Raw genomic sequence first — 24,196 nt, forward strand, 5'->3', positions numbered from 1 at the left:
TATTTTTATCTTAATGTTGCAGTAAAACTAAATTCCTCACTCTTTTTTGCTGGACTTGGAACTTTTCCACCTTTATATCTTTTCTCATGTGGTTCCCTCTGCCTAGAATGGCCCAGAACCTGTCTAAGCCGTGAAAATTGTACCCTTGAAAATCCAGCACCAACAGCATTGCTTCCAGGAAGGGAACAGCCAGTTTCTCTCTGACTTTATCGCACCCCTTTCATAAGAACTCATAGAATCACATTGGGCCCACCGGCCCACAAAGATCCCTACTTTGTTTTTTTTTGTTTGTTTGTTTTTTTGTGTGTGTTTCAAACAAACTTTATTAATTCAAAAACAGCAGTAGCCAAATCTCACAGCTCAGTTCCTCGTTTACTGAGTACCACCTAAAGTAAAGAAAATAGTCCTCTTGCTTTCTATTTCTAATTGCAATCATTACTCCTCCACTGTCATATAAAACCACTTTATTTGAGGCGTGTATCATCCAAACTGTGATACCGTCTATTCTTCTTTAATATAATGACCTCCTGGTTATCCCAGGAGAATAAAAGACATTGACAAGTGTTTGTAACATGATTATGTTTGGGAAAAGATTCTCCTCTTAAGATCCCTACTTTGAAGTGATAAACACTAGCAGCAGCTCATAGCTTGTTTATGGCTATTTCCAGTTTGTGCCTTTCATTATAGATAGTTACGCATAGGTCTTCCTCTTTTAGTGAATACATTGTCCATGAGGAAAGAGCTGTGTTTGATTCATCTTTATGCCTCCCATAGAGTCTTGCCCATGAGAGGCACTCAAAATACGTGTGGACTAAAGAAGCAAGTAAAGAGAAGAAATACTTTGTCCAGAATTGTCTATTTCTTTCCGGTGTGGTCTGAATGTGTTTCCCCAAGTTCATGTTAAAGCTTAATCACCAGTGTGATAGTATTAAGACGACAGGCCTAAGTCCTGAGAGCAGAGCCTTCCTGGATGGAATTAGGGTCCTTACAAAAGAGCTTGAGGGAGTGTTTGTTCTCTTCTGTTCTTCTGCCGTGAGGATACAGCATTCACCCCTCTTTTTGCCCTTCTGTCCCTCCTACCATGTCAGGACACAGTGTTTAAGGTACCTCCCTGGAAGCAGAGAGCAGGCCCTTTCCAGCCACCAAACCTACTGGCACCTTGATCTTGGACTTCCCAGCCTCCAGAACTGTGAGAAATAAATTTTTTATTGTTTACAAATGACCCAGTCTCAGGTATTCTGTTATAGTGGCACAAATAGACGAAGATATTCTCTAATTACAAAGGATTTGCCAAGGATAATATTAAAGCCAGAGACATAAAAGATAGGCATAGTTTTGGTGCACTTTGCTTCTGTGTCTTTGTACAAATTGTTACTTCTCCATCACCTGTGGGATGTTCTCCTTCCTACCCCACATGCTTCCACCAGTTCCCAGCTACCAGTTTCTTCAAGACCTGGCTCAAAGCCTAGTCCTTCCTAGGGGACTTCATTCCTGAGTCCAGACCACTGCAGTTTCCCCTTTATCCAGTGGTCACAAGGCACCCACACAGACTGACAGTTGCCACCTGATCATCATCACCAGTCATCACACTGTTATTGCATACTTGGTATAGGAAAGACTCTATGTCATGTGCTGTGGGGGAGGGAGGGAGAGCTTTGCAGAGGAGGTGGGATTCAAGCAGGGTCTTGAAGGCTGTGTTTTCATTAAAAAGGTGGAAAAGAAGGGGAATAAAATAATGCACAACACTGAAGATCAACTTCTACTCTTCTTGTTATTGGCTATATAATTTTGAGAAAAATCCTTTAATCCCTTTGGAAATCCATTTTCTCATATTTAAGGTGGGAATCTATTATTTTAGATTTAGGGAGGGTGCTTATGAGGATCAATGTGAAAGCCCTATGTATTGGTGAGAATGAATTTCTTTGCAAGTAATATTAATAACTTAATTAATATATAACATGTAGGGAGACTGAGGCAGGAGAATCGCTTGAACCCAGGAGGTGGAGGTTGCAGTGAGCTGAGATTGCACCACTGCACTCCAGCCTGGGTGACAGAGCGATATATATATATATATATATTTAACATGTAACATCTCTTCAGTGGTTAACATATGAAGCTGACAAACCTCTTTTCTCCATGACATCAACTCTCTCATGTGGTGATGTCCACCGTCTTGCTCCTGTTGGTTGAAGATGGGAGAAGTCTTGCATTTATACTTCCTCGTGCCGGGGCCCACAGATGGGTGTTCCGTCATTCCAGTAACTTTACATTGCTTAGTAATTGGCTGGTTTTCTGAAGGAGAAGGGAACTGAATTGTCTCCCCGTCCTCTGCACACGCTTTGTTGTTTTAAGTCTGCACCTTTGCTTGCTGTTGCCCCCACTGCTTGGAATGTGCCATCTTCTCAGCCTCAGCCTGGTCAGCAGTTACTGGGTCAGTAAGAGTCAGCTGAGAACTCACTCTATGAAGTTTCCCTGACCTCATTTTGACCTCCTAGACTGGCTAAGGTTCCCCTTTTCTGTGCTCCCATGCTGTACTGGGCATTGCTGTCTCCAGTGCGCAATGATCACACCATACTACAAAGACCTGCCTCTCTCACTGGGCTCCCCATCCCTTCAAGACCGGCACATAGCACTCACTCATGACATGGTTGTTGAATCAATCAATGGCCTTTCTCCCTTCTCTCCCAGTCCTACTTTTTTTCACTCTGGGCACCACCATTCCTTCTCTCTCATTCTGCGTTGTTTATGGCTTGTTAGTCATTAATACAAAGCCATTTCCAGGTCTGGCCATTAGTAATGTCTGGAGGTGTTAATAGTAACACTAGCTCACATCTGAGCACTTACTATTTGGCTGGCACTGTTCTAAGCACTTTGCATGTTTAAACTCCTTTAAACGTTCCTTTGTTGCCACTTTTTTTCTGCTGGGGACTAACCTTGACATGGTGGGGAGAGGTGTTCTGGTATAGCCATGGGACTGTAGCATGGTTTTATTGTCCTATTACGTGTACGTGTAGGACAGTAAATCCTGCAGTGGAATACGAGTTGACTAACTCTGTCATCACTCAAATATTGGAAGATATGTGGGAAAACACCACCAACAAAAAGTTTTGATATCCTTATGATACAATGACATTACAGTTTTATTTTGTTTTTTCTTTATGTGTAGTTTTAAATCACTGTATTATGTTTCAGATAATTAAGCCAGAAGAACAAATTGGGATGGACTGTTGTATTTACATTTCAGTTTACTAGAGGTAGCCTTGAAAGAGTTACAAAAATATGAATATCAGTGTGGAAAAAAATAAGGGAGGTTTTCAATTTTTTTTTTTTTTTTTTTAAATGATAAATCGTCAAGGAAGACAGATATGGGAAAATCAGTCATGGGAATTTGTCTTTCAGTGACTCCTTCTTGACTGGGAAGAAAAGCTTTTATTCGATTTAGTTGAGAGCAGTGACAAGGATTATTTTACTTGAGGATGGAAGATTATTTTACCAGCAGCTGGCAGACGAGAAGAATTCCCTGGACAACAAGGAGGGGCAGTATGGTATGGAGGGAACCCGGTTGAGAGGGTCTGGGGTTCAGAGCTCCACGATGCTGCTTACCAGCTCTTAGCCTTCATTACATTGCTTACCTTCCTGGAGGTTCAGTTTCCTTATCCATAAAATGGGGGTCAGGTTGCCAAATTTATCAAATAAGAATCTAGGATATCCAGTTAAAGCTGAATTTCAGATAATTATTTTTTAGTATAAATATGTCCCATAAAATATTTGTGCCCCATGCAGTAACTATGTCCGTAATGGTACATGGGACATATACTAAAACATTATTTGTTGTTTATCTGAAATTCAAATTTAACTGTGCGTCCTATATTTTTTCTGGCAACCCTAAATGGGGGCAGGGGCAGTGGTGGTGACATGAGTAATTATCTTGTAGGGGTGGTGTGAGGATAAAATAATACCACAGTTAGGTTTTCTCACAGTGTGTAGTCTGTGTGTAGTCAACACATGACTATAAGTAGTGACTGTAACATAACTGTAACTGGTGTATAGTAAAAAACAAGTGATATTATTAGTATAATAGTTATTAATAAAGGTCTTTAAATGACAACTGGTCATATAGGGAACCTTTGGGGAAAAGTTTCTGACTCTAAGCTAAGGGAAGGTAAATTATGATAAGATCTGGGAATGAGATTTAGACTTACACAGTAATAATTTGAGGAAGAGAAAGACTTAGTAAATTAGTTATGTAATTACATAATTAACAACTTGGGAGGTTTTCTTTCAACGTTTATTCCCTAGGGCATCATCTTTAAATTATATTTAGTTTTTGCTAAGTTGACCAGTTTGTGGTTTTAGGTGTTTACTTTCTTTTCTTTTTAAATGTAGGGAAAGCATATTTAACTTCATCTTAAAGAAATTATGTAGCCATATAAAACCGGAGGGTAGGATCTACTGGCAAGGAAAAAAGGGCCTTTACTGCCACCTGGTGGCCATATTCTTTAACTGCAATGTGCCTAAGTGCGGCTGGAAAGGAAAGCGCTGGAAAATCTGCTAAATCCAGAGAGCGCCAAGGCAGTGTCATGACAGTAAGAGCCGTGAACTACTGTGTCCTTTCCCTCAGTTCCCAATCTCTCACAGCTTGAGGCGTGAGAATTAGCAGCTGCCTTTGAGAGGTGGAGGACAGAAAATGGTGAAGTCCATGCCTTCTTCCTTGGTACCGAGTTTCCAAACCTTAAGTGAAGGAGCCTGAGAGGGGAGAAGCTTCAGGTTGAGTAGACTGTTTTTTTTTTTTTTTTTACTTTTTTGTTTGTTTTAAAAAGCCTCTTATTTAATGGCTCAGAGTGGCTAGAAAATCCGTGGTATTGATTAGCTTTCATCTCAAATGCAAGGAGGGACAAGGCAAATCCAGAGAGAGGAGTTGAAAGGACAAAGAAAAAAGAAAAAAAAAAAGCTTTTTACTTGCATTTTGCTGCATGCAGCTCACTCAATAAACATGTTTTAAATGCATAAATATATCATGAGGTAAAAATCGGGGGGAAAGGCAGTGCATTGATGCTGATAGAGGACAGGCAAACTGCATTCCATTTGGACTGCGGTCTCTCACTCCCGCCACCACACACAAACTAAGGTCAAAATCAGGGAGGGAGTCCGGGGTAAAGTTATCAGTAGAGTCAGTTCTAGGAGCCATAATTTTAAAAAGTCTTAAAAAGCCCATAAGTCCATTATAGCAGGGACATAAAGCAGTCCTGGCCTCCGGACCCTGACCCAGCCATGGCAAGCAGGACTGCTTCCTTTTATTCTCCCTTGTGTCCTCATGGGTCTTTCCAAGCCCTGCAGGGAAGGATGGAAGCTGGTTCCATCAGTGCCTCTCCCCCAGCTTCTACCCTCCTCTCTCTTCTGTGACCTCTCAGTTTTCCTTCTCTGTACCCCAAATCATGCCTGTCTTAGTCCGTCGTCTGTTGCTGTAACAGAATACTACAGACTGGATCATTTATAAAGACAAGAAATGTATTGTTTACAGTTCTGGAGGCTAGGAAGTCCAAGCACATGGTGCTGACATTTGATGAAGGCCCTCTTGCTGCGTCCTCACACGGCTCAGGTCACTCTAACTCTTCTTGTAAAGCTACCAGTCCCACCGTGGGGGCCACACACTCATGACCTTATTTAATCCTAATTACCTCCCAAAGGCCCTACCTCCAAATGTCATCAATATGTGAATTTGGGAATTAAGTTTCCAGCACATGAAATTTGGGGGACACTTTCAAACCATAGCAATGCTTAACCTTAGAATACCGCCTGGCATCTGCCCAGGCTTTTACAGCCACTACCTCTGGACATGTTAGGATCTCTATTTACACATAAGGCTTGCCATGGCCATTACACATCTGTGAGTCAGTGTAGGGTCCTGGTGGAAGCCCGGGTCTTGGAGTCCCTCCATTATGCTTGCTACCCTGGCTCTCCACCTTCAATTTTTGGCTTCTTATTTTGAACTATGATGATATTCTTGTTGTTGATTTTTTTTTTTTTTTTTTTTTTTTTTTAGTATGAAAGTTTTCAAGACGCCTACAAGTGGAAAATGCACTCCTACCAGCCACATCAAGCTTTGCCAGATTCCTTACAGCTGTGTGCAGTGAAATGACTAATGAAAGAGCCCTCTGCTGCTGGTGGAACTTTCACATATGGCACTGCTGTGCCACTCAGCAGGACCTGACCCTGGTATTTACATATTGGATGTCACCCCAAAAGCCCCTGACACGGGGGTTTCCGGGATGTAATAAGAATGCCACTCTGGGCTTTGGAAGGTGCACCGTATGCACACCCATACTATAGGGCAGGGATTAGCATTTCAGACCCCCATTCCTCCCTCAACAAGCAAGTGCTTTTCTCTAGGGAGGATGTTCAGATTCATTCATAGATCCATTGGTGCCATGGGCAGCTCAGTAACAGTAGCTCTGCTGCCTACCAGCTGCTGGTGGAGGTGTTGAGAATACCTAGATGAGGAAGTCAGGGCCCCTGCGTGCTTGAGCAGAGCTGGATGCCTGGCATGGCAATGGACACAAACCCTTGGATAATTTCCATCCTTGGCGGTGTGTTCTGTAGCATAGGTGTGAAGTGGGTGCTCTGCGAGCTTGGAAGAGGGGCTCTTAACTTATGGGTGGCCAGGGAAAGCTTCCTGGAGCTCAGATGACTGAGTGGAGTCTTCAACATTAAAAAATAAAAAGTGCTCCCCCCTACTCCCAGTTAAAAAGGTAATACACCTAATTGAAATAATTTAAACTTTACAGAAATGTGTTCCTTTAAAGTTCAGAGAGTAAAGAGGAAGTAATAAAGCTCAAATCATAGAATGTCTAATTAACTGCAGCCTGTAACTTTCTTCCTGAAAAGGGAGTGGTGTGTGTGCGTGTGTGAGTGTGTGTAGGTGAATCTGTAAAGGATGGAGTAGTACTAAAAAGAGGGAGGTGAAGACGGAGGTGAGATCTCATCTTTGTGCCCTGAACCTCTTTGTTATAATGGCAGGCAAGGAGAGAAATCAATACTCATCCTCTCTGGGACTCTGGCTTTTTCAAACTTGGTTTGCCAGGTTTTGGTCTTGGTTGTTGATGGCTTGTAACTTCAGAGTCTCATTGCTGGCCACGCTTCCAAGTGGTTTATTAAGAAGTTTTCCTAAACAAAATTGATCTCTCCCTAAAAAAGTTATAGGTCTAGCTGTGAGATGTTAACAATATTTAGCCTGCTACAATGCCAATAAGAGTTCCCATTTACTGAAGACTTTCTTTGTACCAGCTGTGTGCTAAGAGCATTATATTTGTTACCTCATAACATCAACCCTCACACCAACCTTACGAAGCAGGCATTTCATTATTCCTACATCCCAGATAAGGAAGCTAGGATTATTACTGCTGCACCCACATAGCTGATAATCAGTGGGGCTTGGCCCCAAACCCAGGTCTCTGACTCCTAGGTCTATGGTTACGAACGTACCATTCCTGTGCAGTATTTCTCAAACATATTTGGCTACAGGAACATTTTCAAAAGTGAACACCACTTACTTCTTAGTACTGTTATTAGCATTTCATGGAACACAATTTGGGAAATACTTCCCCAGGAAAATACTGCCCTGTCTTTAAGATAGTGATAATAATACAATCTCCATATTGCGATGATTAAAAGACGTTTCAGGAAATGGGTGCTGAGGATACTTACTTTCCACCAGGAATGTGTGTGTGCTTTAAAAATAACATTCGTGGCCAGGCACAGTGGCTCACGCCTGTAATCCCAGCACTTTGTGAGGCCGAGGCAGGTGAATCGCGTGAGTCCAGAAGTTTGAGATCAGCCTGGGCAACATGGTGAAACCCTGTCTCTACTAAAAATACAAAAATTACTCGGGTATGGTGGTGCATGTCTGTGGTCCCAGCAATTCGGGAGGCTGAGGTGGGAGGATCGCTGGAGTCTGGGAGGTGGAGGTTGCAGTGAGCCAAGATGACATCACTGTACTCCGGCCTGGGCAACGGAGTGAGACCTTGTCTCTCTCTAAAATAATAATAATAATAATAATAATAATAATAATAATAATAGTATAACATTTGTAATGTCCTCAGTGAAAGGAAGCAGTGTTTTGGCCAGGATGATAATGAAGATATTGTTACTGGGCTGGAAGACCCTTGGGCCCTGTGGGGGAGGACCTTGTAAGCTGCCACTGCCTCCCTTCCACAGGTGCCCCTTTGGTCCCCTTCCCTCCCCTCTGCCCTCTGGTTCTCTCCATCATCCCTCTGTAGTGCTCGTCTTTGTTCAGGATGATGCTCTGTTTGCCTGCCTCTGGGCAGGGGCCTTGCTCTAAACCACGCTGCTGCCTACTCAGGCCAGCCCAGGATGTCTGCTTTGCAAATTTGGACTGTTCTGAGCCCCAGCTGTAGGCCAGGGGTCTGTGACATATTGGGCAGACCACCCACAGCCCAGCTGCTGCCATTGCTCAGCCTACATATTCCCAGAGAGCACGTCATCACCCACAACATCTCACTGACAGACCCTGCCTTTAGAGACAAGGACCAACCTAGGTGAGCCTGGTTGGCTCCACTTCCCTGGACATTGATTTGGACAGCTCACCGACTCCCAAAGGAGCCAGTCTTTGGGCCTGGTTGGCTCCCAACCTACTCCCTCCCCCATTGGTTTGCTACAGGGTCCTGGCAGTCCCAAATCATGACATTCCTTTTCTTCCATGCACTGGTTTTGCCCAGCTGTCCTTTTTTCTTTCATAATTTCATCAGTCCCACAGATATGCACATTTGGGCAAAAATACTAGGAACAAAACAGACAAACAAAAACAGGCCCTCAACTCAGCTCCTGAAGACCAGTTAGAAAGAGCATTTGCATTCTTCTCAGTAAATATCAAGCACACTAAAAAAGAAAACAAATTATTTCACTTACGTTCTCACTTGCACCTGTGAGGGAGCCATTGTTACTGTCATTTCATGCATGGAAAGGCGGGGGGTCACAGAGGTCAGCTGATTTGCCTAACGTTGCAGAGTTGAGAGCACCAAAGTCAGGACCAGAATAATTATCCAGTGTTTGTCCCTCTGCCAAGTGCTGCCCCTTGGACTTGGGGCCCTTAGGCCATCAAGACTGGGGCCCTTTGCTCCTGGAGTGTCCCAAATTGATAGCGTAAGGCTGGTTCCGATCGAGTCTGACATGCTGCTAGGAACCCTCCGTTTTCTTCCCTTTATTCTCTTCCATCTTCCTTTTCCTAAGACTCATCCCACTGTCCATTCTTCAGAGGCTTCAAGGTGCTCTTTGACTTTTCTCTGTAGCTAGGCCATGGGACTTTAGGTGTCACCCACCGTCCCACCCACTCACTTGCCTCTTGACAGTACACCAGCTGAAGCACAACTATGTGTTAGGGAGATATGTAAGGAGAAATGTGAGATGTGGTCTTGCCCCTAATAAAGTGTTAAAGAAAAATTATCCTGATATCTGTGAAAAACAGCAATGAAGACTACTCAAGACTGTTGCAATAAGGGTCAAGATTATTGCAATAGGTGAGAGGATTGAAACCCAAGTATATCAGGGATAAGGGAGGATTTATAGCCAATGAGCAGGGTGGGGGAGTGGATGGAAAATTACCTAGAGGAACTTGATTAGGTGGAGGAAGAGGAGCTTGATTGGATGTTGAGGGTGAGAGAATCTCAGTAAATGGACTTAACAAGATTCATTGCTAAAACTGGGCTCAGCAGGTCAAGGGCAAGGCCTAGTTGAGAAGAGGGCTTAAGGGAACCTGACTAAAGTTTGGTCAAGGAGGGAGTCTTTGTCAGCACTCACAAAGTCTTGTGAGAGTCAGGACCCAAACGCAGGACCCAAGGTGCTATGAGGCAGTGATGTGCCAGCCATGGCATGACTGGAGCTTGGAGAGGAGCCAGTGGATATATCTGGGTTATTCCATCCCCTGGCTTCAGGGCTGACTGGCAGACAGTCACACTGGCTTCATCTCAGGTTCATTCCTTTCTCACTGCTCTGTGATATACCATACTCTTCTTCTACTTCATACTTTGAAGCTTGAATTTCCAGGATTTGATAAGAAAGGCTGAAAACCATAAGCAGACTGAAAAGTGCCAAGGCTTTATCTAGACCTTGGACAAGAACTTCAACCTCATGTTTCTTGTTTGCAATATTGGGACAATACTTGTTACAGATTGAATCGCATCCCCCAAGAATTCATTTATTGACTTAACCTGCAGTGTGACTGTATTTGGAAACAGGGCCTCTAAGAAGGTTAACAGTTAAATGAGATCATAGAAGGTGGGGCCCTAATCTGATAGAACTGGTGTCCTTGTAAGAAGAGGAAGAGATACCAGAGATCTTTTCCTCTTGCACACACAGAGGAAAGGCCATGCAAAGACACAGTGAGAAGGTGGCCGTCTGCAAGCTGGGAAGGGAGGTTTTACCAGAAACAACATTTTCTGGCATGTTGACCTTAGACTTCTTGCCTCCAGAACTGTGAGAAAATAAAAATGTCTGTGGTTTAAGCCCTCCAGTCTGTGGTATTTGTGATGGCAGCCTGAGCACACTAGTGCAATACCTATCCTGTGGGTTTATGATGAAAACTAAACATAAGGTAAGTTGAGGACCTAACTGCAATTCACACATATTGGCTTGTCTCTCTTTCCTCCTGTCATGTGATTTGTGGGGTGTTAAGGGTCTTTTGCCAGCAGACACCTTTCTTGTGAGCGACCATATGATGGTGTGAAAAATTCACACGGTAGAAGCATTCTTTTGGATTCAGGCTTTGTTTCTCTGTGTTGCAAGGAACAGAACCTTCACAGATTAGTATAAACTAAAAGGGGGAATTTTCTGAAAGCATGTTATTATCAGTTAGGATTCCTGGTTTCAAGCCGTGTACATGAATTGGCTGGGTTAGGCCAAAAAGGAACTATTGAAAGGATATAGACTGGGGCACAGGATTGGAGGGAAGGATGGAGGATCAGACGTGGAGCCTGCCAGCAAAAGGGCCAAGCATCACACCTTAGAATGGGGCGTGAGGACTGCAAGGCTATGCTGCTGGGCGCCGGCTGCTGCTGCTCGCTCCTCTGACCCCGTGAACACGGGCCTGCTCTGACATTGCTGGACTAGACTCTTCTATGACCAAGTCCTCCACACCGATGTGCCCTGTGGTCTCTGTGGTTCTGGAGCCTGCTGTCTCCTTGGCTGAGCTTAGATCATGAACACTGGCATTTTCAGCACAGAGTGGGAGGCAACTCTGCCTCCTTTCAAGATTCATAAGGCGGGGAACTTCCCCAAACAATTAAAAGCAGGCTCAAAATGCCAGATGGTCAAAAAGAATAACAAATTCCCCCACAGATACAGGGAAACCTTTCAGAGCCCCCACATAGGAAGTGCAGCTTCACTCACAGGAGTGAGAACAAAGAATTGGAAAGCCGACGGCTGGTCACTCTGCATCTGTCTGCCCCTGTCTCTCTGTCTCTGTGTCTCTGTCTTTCTCTCTGTCCTGTGTTTTCCAGCTCCACTTGCTAAAGGTAAGGCCCACCTCTGTCCTGACCGTAAGAAGTTAGTTGTCTCCCTTAGAACATCTTTTTCCTCATCTTCTGCAAATGCTTCTCAATTCTCCTTGGAGATCCCCTCCTCTGTCCGTTTTTGGTCTGGGTGGGCTCCATTCTCAGCCCTTGGGATGGGCCATAGGGCCCCGTCCAAAGCCAATCAGCACACTGTATGCCCTTGGCTGCAGGAGTGAGCATGTGACCTAAAACAGCCTGGATGTTTTCCCCCTCTTTTTTATTGAACTCTAACTTACCTGTTGCAAAGTGCACAAAGTGTACACTCAATGAATTTTACATAAAATCCATTGTATACACCTGTGGAATCATTACTGAGACTGAGATACTGGTCATTTCCATCAGTCCAGCAACTAACTCCCCTTGTAGCCCTTCTCTGTAATACTCCACTCGAAGATAATCACTATTCCAACTTCAGTTCCCGTTAATGGAAATTTTACCCATTTTTGAATTCTATGTGAATGGAATAATATGTAATCTTTGGTGGCTGGCTGTTGGTCTTTCTCTTATTGACTTGCAGCAATTCTTTATTTTGGATATGAGTCCTTTGCTAAATATATATTGCAAATATGTTTTCTTAGCCCATAGTTGCATTTTGACTCCCTTGAGGATGTCTTTTTAGGAATATTAGTTCAAATTGTTAGTCTTGTCTACGGTTAATGCTTTTAATTTGTTCTATTTAGAAATAGAAAATCTCTTAATGCTTTTCATCTGATCTATTTAGAAAATCTTTGCACACTCTGAGATCATGCGCAAGTTAATAACTTTGAGGGACGGAGAAGTAAAATGTTTTTGTTGCGTTGCATTTGAGATTGTGAGGCAGTGAGGTTGAGCCAGAAATGGAGACAGAAAGCAGAAAAACTTGCAGGGCTGGCCTTGAGATGGGGCACTGTCACCAGGGGAGTCTGAGCTTTGCAGGAACTGTCTGTTTGCTGTAGTTACGGCTGAAATCAGAGGCAGGTCAAGTGAATGAGACGTGGGGCAGTTGACCTCAGAAGAGATTCCCTAACTAGTTCCTTTTTTTTTTTTTTTTTCTTGAGACGGAGTCTCACTCTATTGCCAGGCTGGAGTGCAATGGTACCATCTTGGCTCACTGCAACCTCCACCTCCTGGGTTCAAGCAATTCTCCTGCCTTAGCCTCCCGAGTAACTGGGATTACAGGCGCCTGCCACCACACCTGGTTAATTTTTTACATCTTTAATAGAGACGGGGTTTCACCATGTTGGCCAGGCTGGTCTTGAACTCCTGACCTCGTGGTTTGCCCGCCTCGGCTTCCCAAAGTGCTGGGATTACAGGCGTGAGCCACCATGCCCGGCCAACTATTTCCTTTTTAAAAAATTTTTATTTTTATTTTTTGAGAGAGTCTCGCTCTTTGGCCAGGCTGGAGTGCAGTGGTGTGATGTTGGCTCACTGCAACCTCTGCCTCCAGAGTTCAAGTGATTCTCATGCTTCAGCCTCCTGAGTAGCTGGGATTACAGGTGTGTGCCACCATGCCCAGCTAAATTTTTGTATTTTTAGTAGAGATGGAGTTTTGCCATGTTGGCCAGGCTGGTCTCAGAATCCTGGCCTCAGGTGATCTGCCCACCTCAGCCTCCTGAAGTTCTGGGAATACAGGAGTGAGCCACTGCATTCAGCCTATTTCTTGATCGAATATTTTATTGAGCTCTTATGCTGCAAGATGACATCCTCATGGAATTTATTTTTTTTATTTTTTTTAATTTTTTTAAATTTATTTATTATTATTAAACTTTAAGTTGTAGGGTACATGTGCACAACGTGCAGGTTTGCTACATATGTATACTTGTGCCATGTTGGTGTGCTGCACCCATCAACTCATCATTTACTTCTAGAGGATTTTAGAGATTATTTTAAAATACCTTCTTGTAGTCCAGATTAGGAAGCCAAGGTGAAGACATGAAAAATAATTTGCTTGTCATCACAGAGCTAGGGTAGAAGCACAGTTAAACCAGAACCACAGCTGGAACCAGGTCTCCTGGACTGAACTGTCCCCGCCCCTGCCCCTGCCCCTGCACCAGTCCAGCAGAGAAAGACCTGAGGGGTGCTGGTGATGAGTGATGGCTGCTCTGCCTCAGGCTGAAGATAGAAGCAGCCTGTCTCAGGTGGGTGGAAATTTTCCTTTCTTCCTTTACCACGGGCAAAGTGATATGCCCTGGTCCACAGCAACAGAGACTTCAGGAAGCCCACACACGTCAAGCGGCCAAAGCGGACCCAGTGTCAGCAGGGGGAAATCAGAGGGACTTCCCCCAAGTCCTTCCTGTCAAAGAAAGAAACATGAGAGACCTTCACAAAGGTGAAAACAACACATTTAAGGACTAGTCCAGACTGGGTACATGTCTCCCCAGTGCGGCTGCTACCCCTTGGGTTTTACCCCAGGACACTGGGTTCTGTCCTGTCATGGTGGTCACTGCTGGAAAGCTGGGGTTTGAAGCTGTGCACACAGCTTCAAGCAAGTCCTAGGCCAAAGTTCAGTCCAAGGAGCACCAGGGTCTTCTTATTGGCAGCAGGTAGGAAATGATGGACATTGGGTGATAACCTGGAGGCCAGTGACGTGGTGAGACCACTTCTGACTCCCTCATTTCCCATCTCTTACATCACATCTCCACCACATGGGCTCACTGAGACACGCTCACAACTGTTAAGGTACCACTGGGGGCTTCCTATGACCAAGTCCCTTTAAATAAACATCTTTTGAATGTTCCCTCCCATTGTGAGAGGAAGGCAGTAATAAGGTGGTAGTAAAATAGAATCTTGACACCCATTTACGAATTTTATGTGAGAGAACTGGGGAGTTGATGAGTGAGTGTATGGAGAGCCAGTGAGTGAGTGAATGTGTGTGTGTGTGTGTGTGTGTGTGTGTGTGTATATATATATTTATATGTACTTTTCTGGGCCCCAGTAACCTTCTCCCTTGAATTCCTGTTGAAGTGCAAATTTAGAGCTTCTTTGTAGGTTAGTCTGGTGATTCACTGTTGGTTTGTGGGTGTCAGACATGCAACTGTGACAGCTGTCATCATCTTCTGTTTATGCTGGATTGTGGATTTCTTAAGACCGAGGCCTGTGCCTTTTTTTGTTTTTTATTTTTAAATTGAGGCAGTGTCACACTCTGTCACCCAGCCTGGAGTGCAGTGGTACAATCATGGCTCACTGTAGCCTCAACCTCCAAGGCTCAAGTGATCTTCCCGCCTCATTTTTTGATTCTTTGTGGAGATGAGGTCTCATTATGTTGCCCAGGCTGGTCTCAAACTCCTGGACTCAAGTGATCCACCCACCCTGGCCTTCCAAAGTGCTGGGATTACAGGCATGAGCCACTGTGCCTGTGTTTTGTTTTTTTTTAAAATTTAACGTTACGATTTATTGAAGTATCGTATGTCTATAGAAAAGAGTACAAACCCTGAGTGCAGCAGGAGGGTGTACATGTGCATAAAGGACGTACACCCATGTACTGAGAGCCTAGATCAGGAAGCATGGAGAGCTGCCAGAGCTCCTCAGGGCTTACTGCCAGCCACCACTTCCCCTTCATCCTCCTGCCAGCGTAACCACTGCCTACACTTCTCACACTGTAGATTAGCTTTGCATGTGGGAGTCATATTTTTATGCCAGAAAAAAATACTTGATTTTTAAGAAACCTTATGAATCACTAAAAGCAAATGTCCTTCAGGGAATACACAATAGTTTGGTTATAAATTCTGTAGTCTTGGGCCTTACCTAAAAAAGTTTGATGACTGTCAAGTTACTTTTTTCTTCTTATTTTGAAATAATTTCAATCTTAAAGAAAACTGGCAAGGAAAGTATAATGACTTTTTTCTTGAACTGTTGGAGAGGAAATTATTGGCGTGATGCCACATCACTTTAATATTTGAGTGCATCATTCCTGGACCCAAGGACATTCTTCTATATAACAATAATACAACTATCAAAGTTATAAAAGTATTAATAACATTAATACCTTACTAACATCCAGTCTGCAGACACCATTCAAATTTCCCCAGCTGTCCCAATAAACGTGATTATCGCAGAAGTCCAGGATCGAGCCCTGCATTTGGTGGTTGTGCCTCATTGACCCTCTTCAGAGTGGGGGATTCCTCAGTCTTTCCTTGATTCCGTGACCGTCACATTTTAGTAGATTACAGTTATCTGGTGGAATGCTGCTCAATTTGAGTGTGTCTCATATTTCCTCAGAATTAGATGTAGGTAATGCTTTTCATTTTTGGTAGGAATAGCAGAGAAGTGATGCTGTGTATGGTCTTCTCATTGCATCCCATAGATGGTGCACAATTTCCATTTGTCTTATTAATGGTGATGTTCACTTTGATCACTGAATTAAGAGGTGTCTGCCTGTCCTCTTTACTGTAAATTATTCTTATTTTTTAAAATTAGTAAGTATTTTGGAAGGTACTTTGAAACTATTTAAATATCCCATTCGGGCCGGGTGCAGTGGCTCATCCCTGTAATCCCAACTCTTTGTGAGGCCGAGGAGGGTGGGTCACTTGAGGCCAGGAGTTTGAGACCAGCCTGGGAAACATGGGGAAATCCCCCGTTTGTACTAAAAATACAAAATTTAGCCAGGCATGATGGTGCATGCCTGTAGTCCCAGCTACTCGGGAGGCTAAGGTGGGAGAATCATCTGGGCCTGGGAAGTTGAGGCTGCAGTGATCGAGCCACTGCACTCCAGCCTGGGTGACAGGAGTGAGACCCTGTCTCAAAAGAAAAAAAAAAAAAAAAACCCATTCTGCATCAAATGTTCACCCATTAGTTTTAGCATCCATTGATATTTCTTGTCTGAAACATTATTATGATGATTGCCAAGCAGTGATTTTTTAATTTAATTATCCATTCTGCATTTAATTAGTTGGCATTCTACTCTAAGAAAAAACTTACTTTCTTCCTTATTAATCAATCAATTATTTATATTCGTATGGACCCATAGAAGCTTATTTTATCTATTGGGTTCTAATTTGTTTTCATCAAATTGTTCCCAATTTGGCCAGTGTCCCTATCATCCTTTGTGCATTTCCTTGCCTTCTGGAACAACAAGATATTCCAAACTCATCTTGTAATTTTCCTGCCATTTCTTCTGAAAGGCCTGGCTCCTTTTTATGGAAAATGGTATTTAGAAGTTGTCTTAGTCTGTTTGGGTTGCTATAACAAATACCATAGACTGGTTAGCTTATAAACAACAGAAGTGTATTTTCCACAGATCTGGAGGCTGGTAAGTTCAAGATCAGGGTGCCAGCATGGGTGGGGTCTGATGAGGGTTTGCCTGTGAGATGCGGATTGCCAACTTTCTGGCTGTGTAAGGGGCAAGGCAGCTCTCTGAGCCTCTTCTGTAAGGGCATGAATACCTTACCTGGACCTCTGCCCTCATGACCTAATCACCTCCCAAAGGCCCCACCTCCTAATACCATCACTCGAGGGGTTAGGATTTAAATATATGAATTTTGTAGGGGATAAAAACTGTCAAACCACAGCAGAAATCAAAATGTGAATGATAGCTGTGTTCCTTGCTATTGGGATGTCTCTGCTCCCAGGTGCTCAGTGTATAGAGCTAGGACAGACACACACACACACATGCCCATTTACATCTAGTTTTATATCTGTATATACAGGAAAGCATGAATTCATGCTGATATTGTTGATTTTAATCTAACAGCAGCACAGATTCTTTCTAGTTTTCACTTTCCAGATTTGTAACTTTTTTTTTTTTTTTTTTTAGGCAGAGTCTTGCTCTGTCACCCAGGCTGGAGTGCAGTGGCATGATCTCAGCTCATTGCAACCTCCACTTCCTGGGCTCAAGCGATGATTCTACCTCAGCCTCCTGAGTAGCTGGGATTACGGGTGTGTGCTACCACACCTGACACATTTTTATACTTTTCATGGAGACGGGGTTTCGCCATATCGCCCAGGGTGGTCTCAAGTGATTCGCCCACCTCGACCTCCCAAAGTGCTGGGATTATAGGTGTGAGCCACCGCGCCCTGCCAGATTTGTAACTTCTTTTGCTCACTGTGAGAAGCTGGTTACCTTGATCTACCCTCAGGCTCCGACACTCCACACGGACTGTGCTAATATCCTCTTCATCCTTTTTGGGCCCCAACACCCCATGCCAGGCTGTTTGGTCTGCTTTGCTCCCCTTCCGCACCACCTGGCTCCCCAGTGGCCACTGCCTTTGCTCCCTGCACAGCCATCAGCCTTACTCCACTCAGGCGCCAGCAGTCTGCACTGAGTGATGCAGTCACCCTCCTCATCCTGCTGCTGCTGTAACTTCCTGCCTTGCCATTGCTACTGTCTCTCCATCCCCGCAACTAGATCCCCCTCCTCGCCCTGCTCAGAACCCAATACCCCCCAACAGACTGCTGTCACTGTTCACTTTACCCCATGGCCACAGGCTCTCCATTCGGAAGCTCTCCACAATTAACCTCTCAGGATTCCCACACCTGGGAATTTCACCCCCCAGTCCCAGCTACCTTGATTAGCTCCTTCGAGTAACGTTTGGACCGACTCATTCAGGACAGGAGGCAGGAAGACAGAGACTGTCGCAGGGCAGTCCCCTCACTGGGCACAACAGACACAGGGCCCAGGGCCCAGGGTACTTTTAGGGTCAACAACAATGTTTTAATATTAATTGCTTTTAAATTCTGAAGAAATAATGAATATAATAATTAAGAACATAACAATGAATCCAGCCTGAATTATATTTAAGACAATGTAAAATAAAAATTTTAATGTTTTTAATGGAAGAAAGGGTCCATGAAGGCAAAAGAGCCTAGGACCCATGGAAGTTATAATGCAACCCCGTAGTGTCTTCATTAGCTCTGTGGGCCAAATCCCTTGTAGAGTTCCTGGAACATAGTAGGTATTTAATACTATTTGTGAAATAAGTAAATAAATAAGTGGCCAAGCACTGGGGCTTATATCTCTTGTTTCTCCTGTGGCAGACAAGAATAGAGTACAGTAAATGATAATTAATGATGACCTGTTTACTTGAATGAGTGCTTTTTTCCCCCTAGTAGTTCAGAGCTTTCCGTGTATTTATTCATTCATTCAAATATTTGTTGAGTGCCTACTATATGCCAAAGCCCTGCTTCCTTTGAGCGTGTTTGTGTGGCATTGCAGAATGTCTACCTCAGTTTTGGGAAAGCAGGGTGTGTCTACAAGAATATAGCCTTGAACTAACTTGCCAGCGTAGAAACTGATCTGAGCCCACCCTCCTTACCAGAAGACCCAAATGCACAGGGCCCACAGGGGAGAAGTGGGTTGAGATCAAACTCTAGATCCGATAACACACAACCACATGCCATGCAGCCTTTTCTGTCCTGTGAGATGAGCTAACTCCATATTTCACAGTGTGAGTCACAGTTGAAAATGCCTGCAACATCATAACTGGTTTAGTTCCTAGTTCTGTCAATTGCTTTTTAAACAATAATAAAATCAAATCCAGTGCTCATGCTGGAAATTTGGATTTATCAATGAGGTACAATGTGAGATGCATGAGATGTTTGGGGACAGAATTGTTTACCATCTACTCTTTTTATGTGATCTTTGAAAACTTGACAACTTCATTGTTCTAATCTTATTTAATTTAAATGAGTTGTACATAATTCAGACAGTGAATAAAGCTAAATTTACCTTGGTACTATGGAAAGGCACCTGGCAAAGCACATTAATAATGTGTGTATACATGATCGTATAAGGAATGTTTGACATACTTAAAGCAACATCCCACTTTCAAGTGCCCTCAGATATCTTGGCACAATGGTTTCCATATGAGCCCTTAATAGGTGCTGGCTCAGGGACTAGTAAACTGTGACCTGTGGGCCAATTCTAGCCTGCTGCCTGTTTATGTGGCCTGTGAACTAAGAATAGTTTTTACACTTTTAAGTGGTTGAAAAACAAAAGCCAAATATGTTGTGATATGTGAAGATTATGTTAGATTTGAGTTGCAGTGCCTGTAAATAAAATTTTACTGGACCCCAGCTATACCCATTTTGTGTATTAGTGTGGCTGCTTTTGTCTTATGAAGGCAGAGTTGAGTAGTTGCAATGGAAACCATGTGGCCCACAAAGTCGAACATATTTGCAGTCTAGCCCTTTACCTTGGGACTTGCTGTTGCCTGTTTAGGTACTTGGGATATGTCAGTGAGCAAAACAGACAGAAATCTCTGCCCACAGGAAACTTACATTTAATAGGGGAAGATAGGCAATGAACATAAGTAAATTATATGTAGCATGTTAGAATGTGATAAATGTGATGGAAAAAAATAGAGCAGAGTAAAATGGATAGGGGTGTTGGGGAAAGAAGGAAGATGTTATAGTAAGAGGGCAGTCAGCGCTGGGCAGGGTGGCTCACACTTGTAATCCCAGCACTTAGGAAGGCCGAGGCGGGTGGACCACTTGAGGTCAGGAGTTTGAGAGCAGCTTGGCCAACATGGTGAAACCCCATCTCTACTAAAAATACAGAAGTTAGCCAGGTGTGGTGGTGCACGCCTGTAATCCCAGCTTCTCGGGAGGCTGAGGCAGGAGAATTGCTTGAACCTGGGAGGTCAAGGTTGGAGTGAGCTGAGATCGCACCATTGCACTCCAGCCTGATGACAGAGCAAGTCTCTGTCTCAAAAAAAAAAAAAAAAAAAAAAAAAAGATGGCAGTCAGGGATGGCCTCGTTGTAAAGGTGACATTTCAGCAAAGACTTGAAGTAGGTGAGGGCATTGAAGTAGGTGAGTGTCTGGGAAAAGCATCCCAAGCAGAGGAATAATTACAGTTCCTTATAGCGATGTTGTGTGGATTGACAAAATGACACATTTAACTAAGAATAGTACCTGGTACATGGTAAGTTCTAAAAAAAATAGTTATTTGTCTTAGCACAGCTGGCTGTAGGTGCTGCTTCCCTCTCTGCAGCAGGTTGCTGCTCTGAGTTACTCCCTGTGGGTGATTCCATGGGGGGTTCTGATATCTTAGCTTTATGTGTCCCAGGATTAGCTATCATCCCTGGGACTTAGCTCTCAGGGACAGAGTTGTCCCTAGAGAACCATGGTCCTATAAGATATCATATATGTGGTCTGCATAGTTACAAAATACAGATTCCAAGAGTTTGTCACCACATGCAAGGCGAAGGGACTTGCCCATTATCACACAATGAGTCAGCAATGGAGCTTCCATGTCCAGTGCTCTACGTTCTTGGACTGCATTCCATGCTCTGCAATGAGCCTGTCCTTATATATCTTATTTCCTCCAATAGATTTTCAGGCCCCTTTGTGCTTGTATCATGTCTTATTCATTTATATTTCCCCCTTCAGGCACTAAACAAACAAACACAAAATGAAAAAATGAAAACTATTTTTTTTTTGAGATGGAGTCTCGCTCTGTTGCCCAGGCTGAAGGTCAGTGGTGTGATCTTGACTCACTGCAACTTCTGCCTCCCGGGTTCAAGCGATTCTCCTGCCTCAGCCTCCCAAGTAGCTGGATTACAGGCGCCTGCCACCACGCCCAGCTAATTTTTGTATTTTTAGTAGAGATGGGGTTTTACCATCTTGGCCAGGCTTGTCTTGAACTCCTGACCTCGTGATCCACCCGCCTCAGCCTCCCAAAGTGCTGGGATTACAGGCGTGAGCCACCATGCCTGGCCGAAAACTCTTGAAAGATTTCTCAGGGTTTCATTTGACGATATAATTTCAAATCTCAATTGTTACGTATGTGGATCTGTCAGAAAATGTCAATGTGGAATTGATTGTCCTCTGTTCCCTGTGCTTACATAAAGCATGGGGAGATAAGTTATCCTACAAATTAGGGAGCTTCTAGAAAAGACCCAGACACTTACATTTTCAAACTCCTTTATGTTGCAAAGCTCCTGGAGCTTAAAAATGCATGCATGTGTTTGGGCCTTGATGGTCTCTGCTGGCTAGCAATAGCATCAGGCTGCTAGATAACAGATGGCGTTTCCAGGGGGAAAAAATCCCCAGATGATGCTAGACAAGTACTGAGGTATCCTTTGGCCTAGTCTGGAGTGTTCCTCAAAGTGTGGTCCACGGACCAGCAGCCTCAGTAATCACCTGAAAACTTGTTAGCAATGCAAATTCTTGGGCCGGGTGTGGTGGCTCATGACTGTACTCCCAGCACTTTGGGAGGCTGAGGCTGGAGGGTCCCTTGAGCACAGGAGTTTGAGATTAGCCTGGGCAACATAGTGAGATACCGTCTCTTCAAAAAATAGAAAATTAGCTGGGCATCATGGTGAACAGCTGTGGTCCTGGCTACTCGGGCAGCTGAGGTTGGAGAATCACTTGAGCCTAGGAGATTGAGGCTGTGGTGAGCCATGATTGGGCCACTGCACTCCAGCCTGGATGCACAGTGAGACCCTGTCTCAAAAAGAAAATGAAAAGAAACACAAATTCTCAGGCCTCACCTCAGACTCCCTGAATCAGAAACTCTGGGTGTGAGGCTCAGGAGCCTACAAGCCCTCCAGGGGATTGTTTGAAAGCCACTGGCTACTTTTCTGTCCTTACAGATTTCTGGCCAAAACTCATCCTTCTCTGCAAAGTGCCCAAGCTATATGATGGGGTCATCAAGGAGCTTCATTTGCTGCACATGGTGATCACCTGGAAGCAGGATTGATGAGAAATAGTGCTCTGGGGAAAGGTGAGATGTGTACCCCTTTTCCAGTTGGTTTAATACATTCCATCTGACTGATAAAGGTGGGATACGTGTTGGCATGAAGCATGGCCCAGGGCATATTACAAAATTAGATCAGGTGTGGAAATAAAGGGAACTTCAAAATCTGAAATTATTACCTCTGGTTGGGTTTTGGTTGTGGCTGGATGTATACACAAGCTGGGCTGTGACAGGAACAGTATGGAGTCCCAGAAGCTCTACTCTGGTTTGTGAAGGCTGAGATTTGAAAAATCCTCTTGTGAAGCACAGAAGGCCAATTAATAGTAGGTGAAGTGGCTTCTCCAGGGTCCTATGGCAAATCAGCCTATGGTAAGTAAGGTATTATTATTCCTGCCTCTCAGGATTGCAGATGTGGTGTACCTTTGGCTGAGGTGTGGGAAGAATAACTTAGGAATGCATCTTTGACCTAGGGTAAAAGAGTTGACATTTATTTGCCCCTGACCTGCTCCCAATAGAAAATTTCTGAGCATAAAAATATGAAGCTTAGGATTTGAGGCCAATGGTTAAAAATATCCTTGTAAAGAAGCCATGAATTCTGAAGACATATTAACAACACAAGTGCAAATGGACAATAAGAAACTGATAGCGAGCGCTAGCTGGCACAAACTTTACATTGGCCACATAACAAGGCAAAAATAAGGATGATCTAATGTCTGACAAGCCATTGACCATGAAATAGGGCATTAGCAACATTTTTCAACAAATGGACTTATTATTAATGACAAGCCGTTCCCAAATATATAGTTGTGTTAACCTGAGTTCTCCAGACATATATGTATATGTGTATATATGTATGTATGTGGGTGTGTGTGTGTTGTGTGTGTGTGTGTGGAATTGACTTATGTGACTCTGGAGGCGAGAAGATTCATGATCTGCTGTCTGCGAGCTGGAGATACAGGAAAGCCAGTGGTGTAGTTCAGTCTGAGGTTTTGAGGCCTAAGAAGTTAGGGAGATGATGGTATAAGTCTCAGACCAAGGGCAGATGTTTCCACTCTAGTGGCCAGGCAGAAGGAGTGAGTTCTTCCTTTTTCCACCTTTAGTTTTTTTCATGTTCTCAACAGACTGGGTGATGTCAGTCCTCATTGGGGAGGATAGTCTGCAGATCCAAATGCCCATTTTATCTGCAAACACCTTGACAGACACGCTCACAAATAATCTTTGGCCAAATATCTGAGCTTCTGTGATCCAGCCAAGTTGACGCGTAAAATTAACCATCACAAGTCCACCCCTTGCCAACTTGATAGCCATATGTGCCTTGTGAAACCATACTTAACCTCCAAATAAAGACAATAATGAGTTCATAATTCCACATGATATTCCTATCCAGTATACAACAAAATGTATAACCCTTTTCCCAGAAGAGGAGTTAAAGCACTTGAGTGAGGTTTACCCTTCTTGAAATCTTATAAACATTATGATGTAAAATTAACAAAACTTAAATACTATGATAAAACAATACATTTTGTGTTATATAATAGGGAAGTAAGAGAGGAAAGAAAACAAATATATATGTATTTATATGCACATACACAATTGTATTCATAACAAAATAAGGAGGAAATAATCATGACAATTAGAGTCCTTATTTTTGTAACTAGGTGTGTGGTCATTGCTGGCATTTATAACTACTTTCTATCACAACTTACTCATATTGCCTTTGCCTTCAGCAAGTTTCTCAATTGGTTGTGATTCTTTTCCTGGTGAAGTGACCCCAGCTTCATTACTGAGGGATCTTGGCCATTAGTAGTTCTGTCTGGATTGTGTTGTAGTTCTCCGCTGACCTAATCACAGGGCAGAGCAATAATAAGAGATGCCCCCAGGGATCTCCTGTATGAGAGATATACTCTTCCTTACTCCATTGTGAACAGTTTAATTTCCCTTGGGAGTAAAGATCAGTCACCCCAGTCGGCAAAGGAACTCCCTTTTTCTGTCTGTTGATTCAGAGGCACGAAGAGCCC

The 24,196-nt window shown here is 43.6% G+C and overlaps 1 protein-coding gene across 16 annotated transcripts in view; it reads left to right on the plus strand.

Annotated features, from left to right (window-relative positions):
- Window positions 1-24,196, plus strand: part of LOC103230569 (TNF superfamily member 4) — a 278,327-nt gene that overhangs the window by 49,659 nt on the left and 204,472 nt on the right. For 9 of the 16 annotated variants that reach the window (XR_012091272.1, XR_012091276.1, XR_012091273.1 and 6 more), the window contains one exon: window positions 6,044-6,854. Coding sequence is in view for 1 of the 16 variants with exons in the window: in XM_073011787.1 (XP_072867888.1) it covers window positions 6,044-6,139 (96 nt within the window). In the remaining 15 variants the exon portion in view is untranslated. Of the gene's footprint in view, window positions 1-3,399; window positions 3,546-4,386; window positions 4,587-6,043; window positions 6,855-22,074; window positions 22,206-24,196 lie in introns of those variants that run through there. The other 7 variants (XR_012091279.1, XR_012091284.1, XR_012091278.1 and 4 more) reach the window with 4 other exon arrangements.

Source organism: Chlorocebus sabaeus, chromosome 25 (genome assembly GCF_047675955.1).
Source record: "Chlorocebus sabaeus isolate Y175 chromosome 25, mChlSab1.0.hap1, whole genome shotgun sequence".
Taxonomy (NCBI): domain Eukaryota; kingdom Metazoa; phylum Chordata; class Mammalia; order Primates; family Cercopithecidae; genus Chlorocebus; species Chlorocebus sabaeus.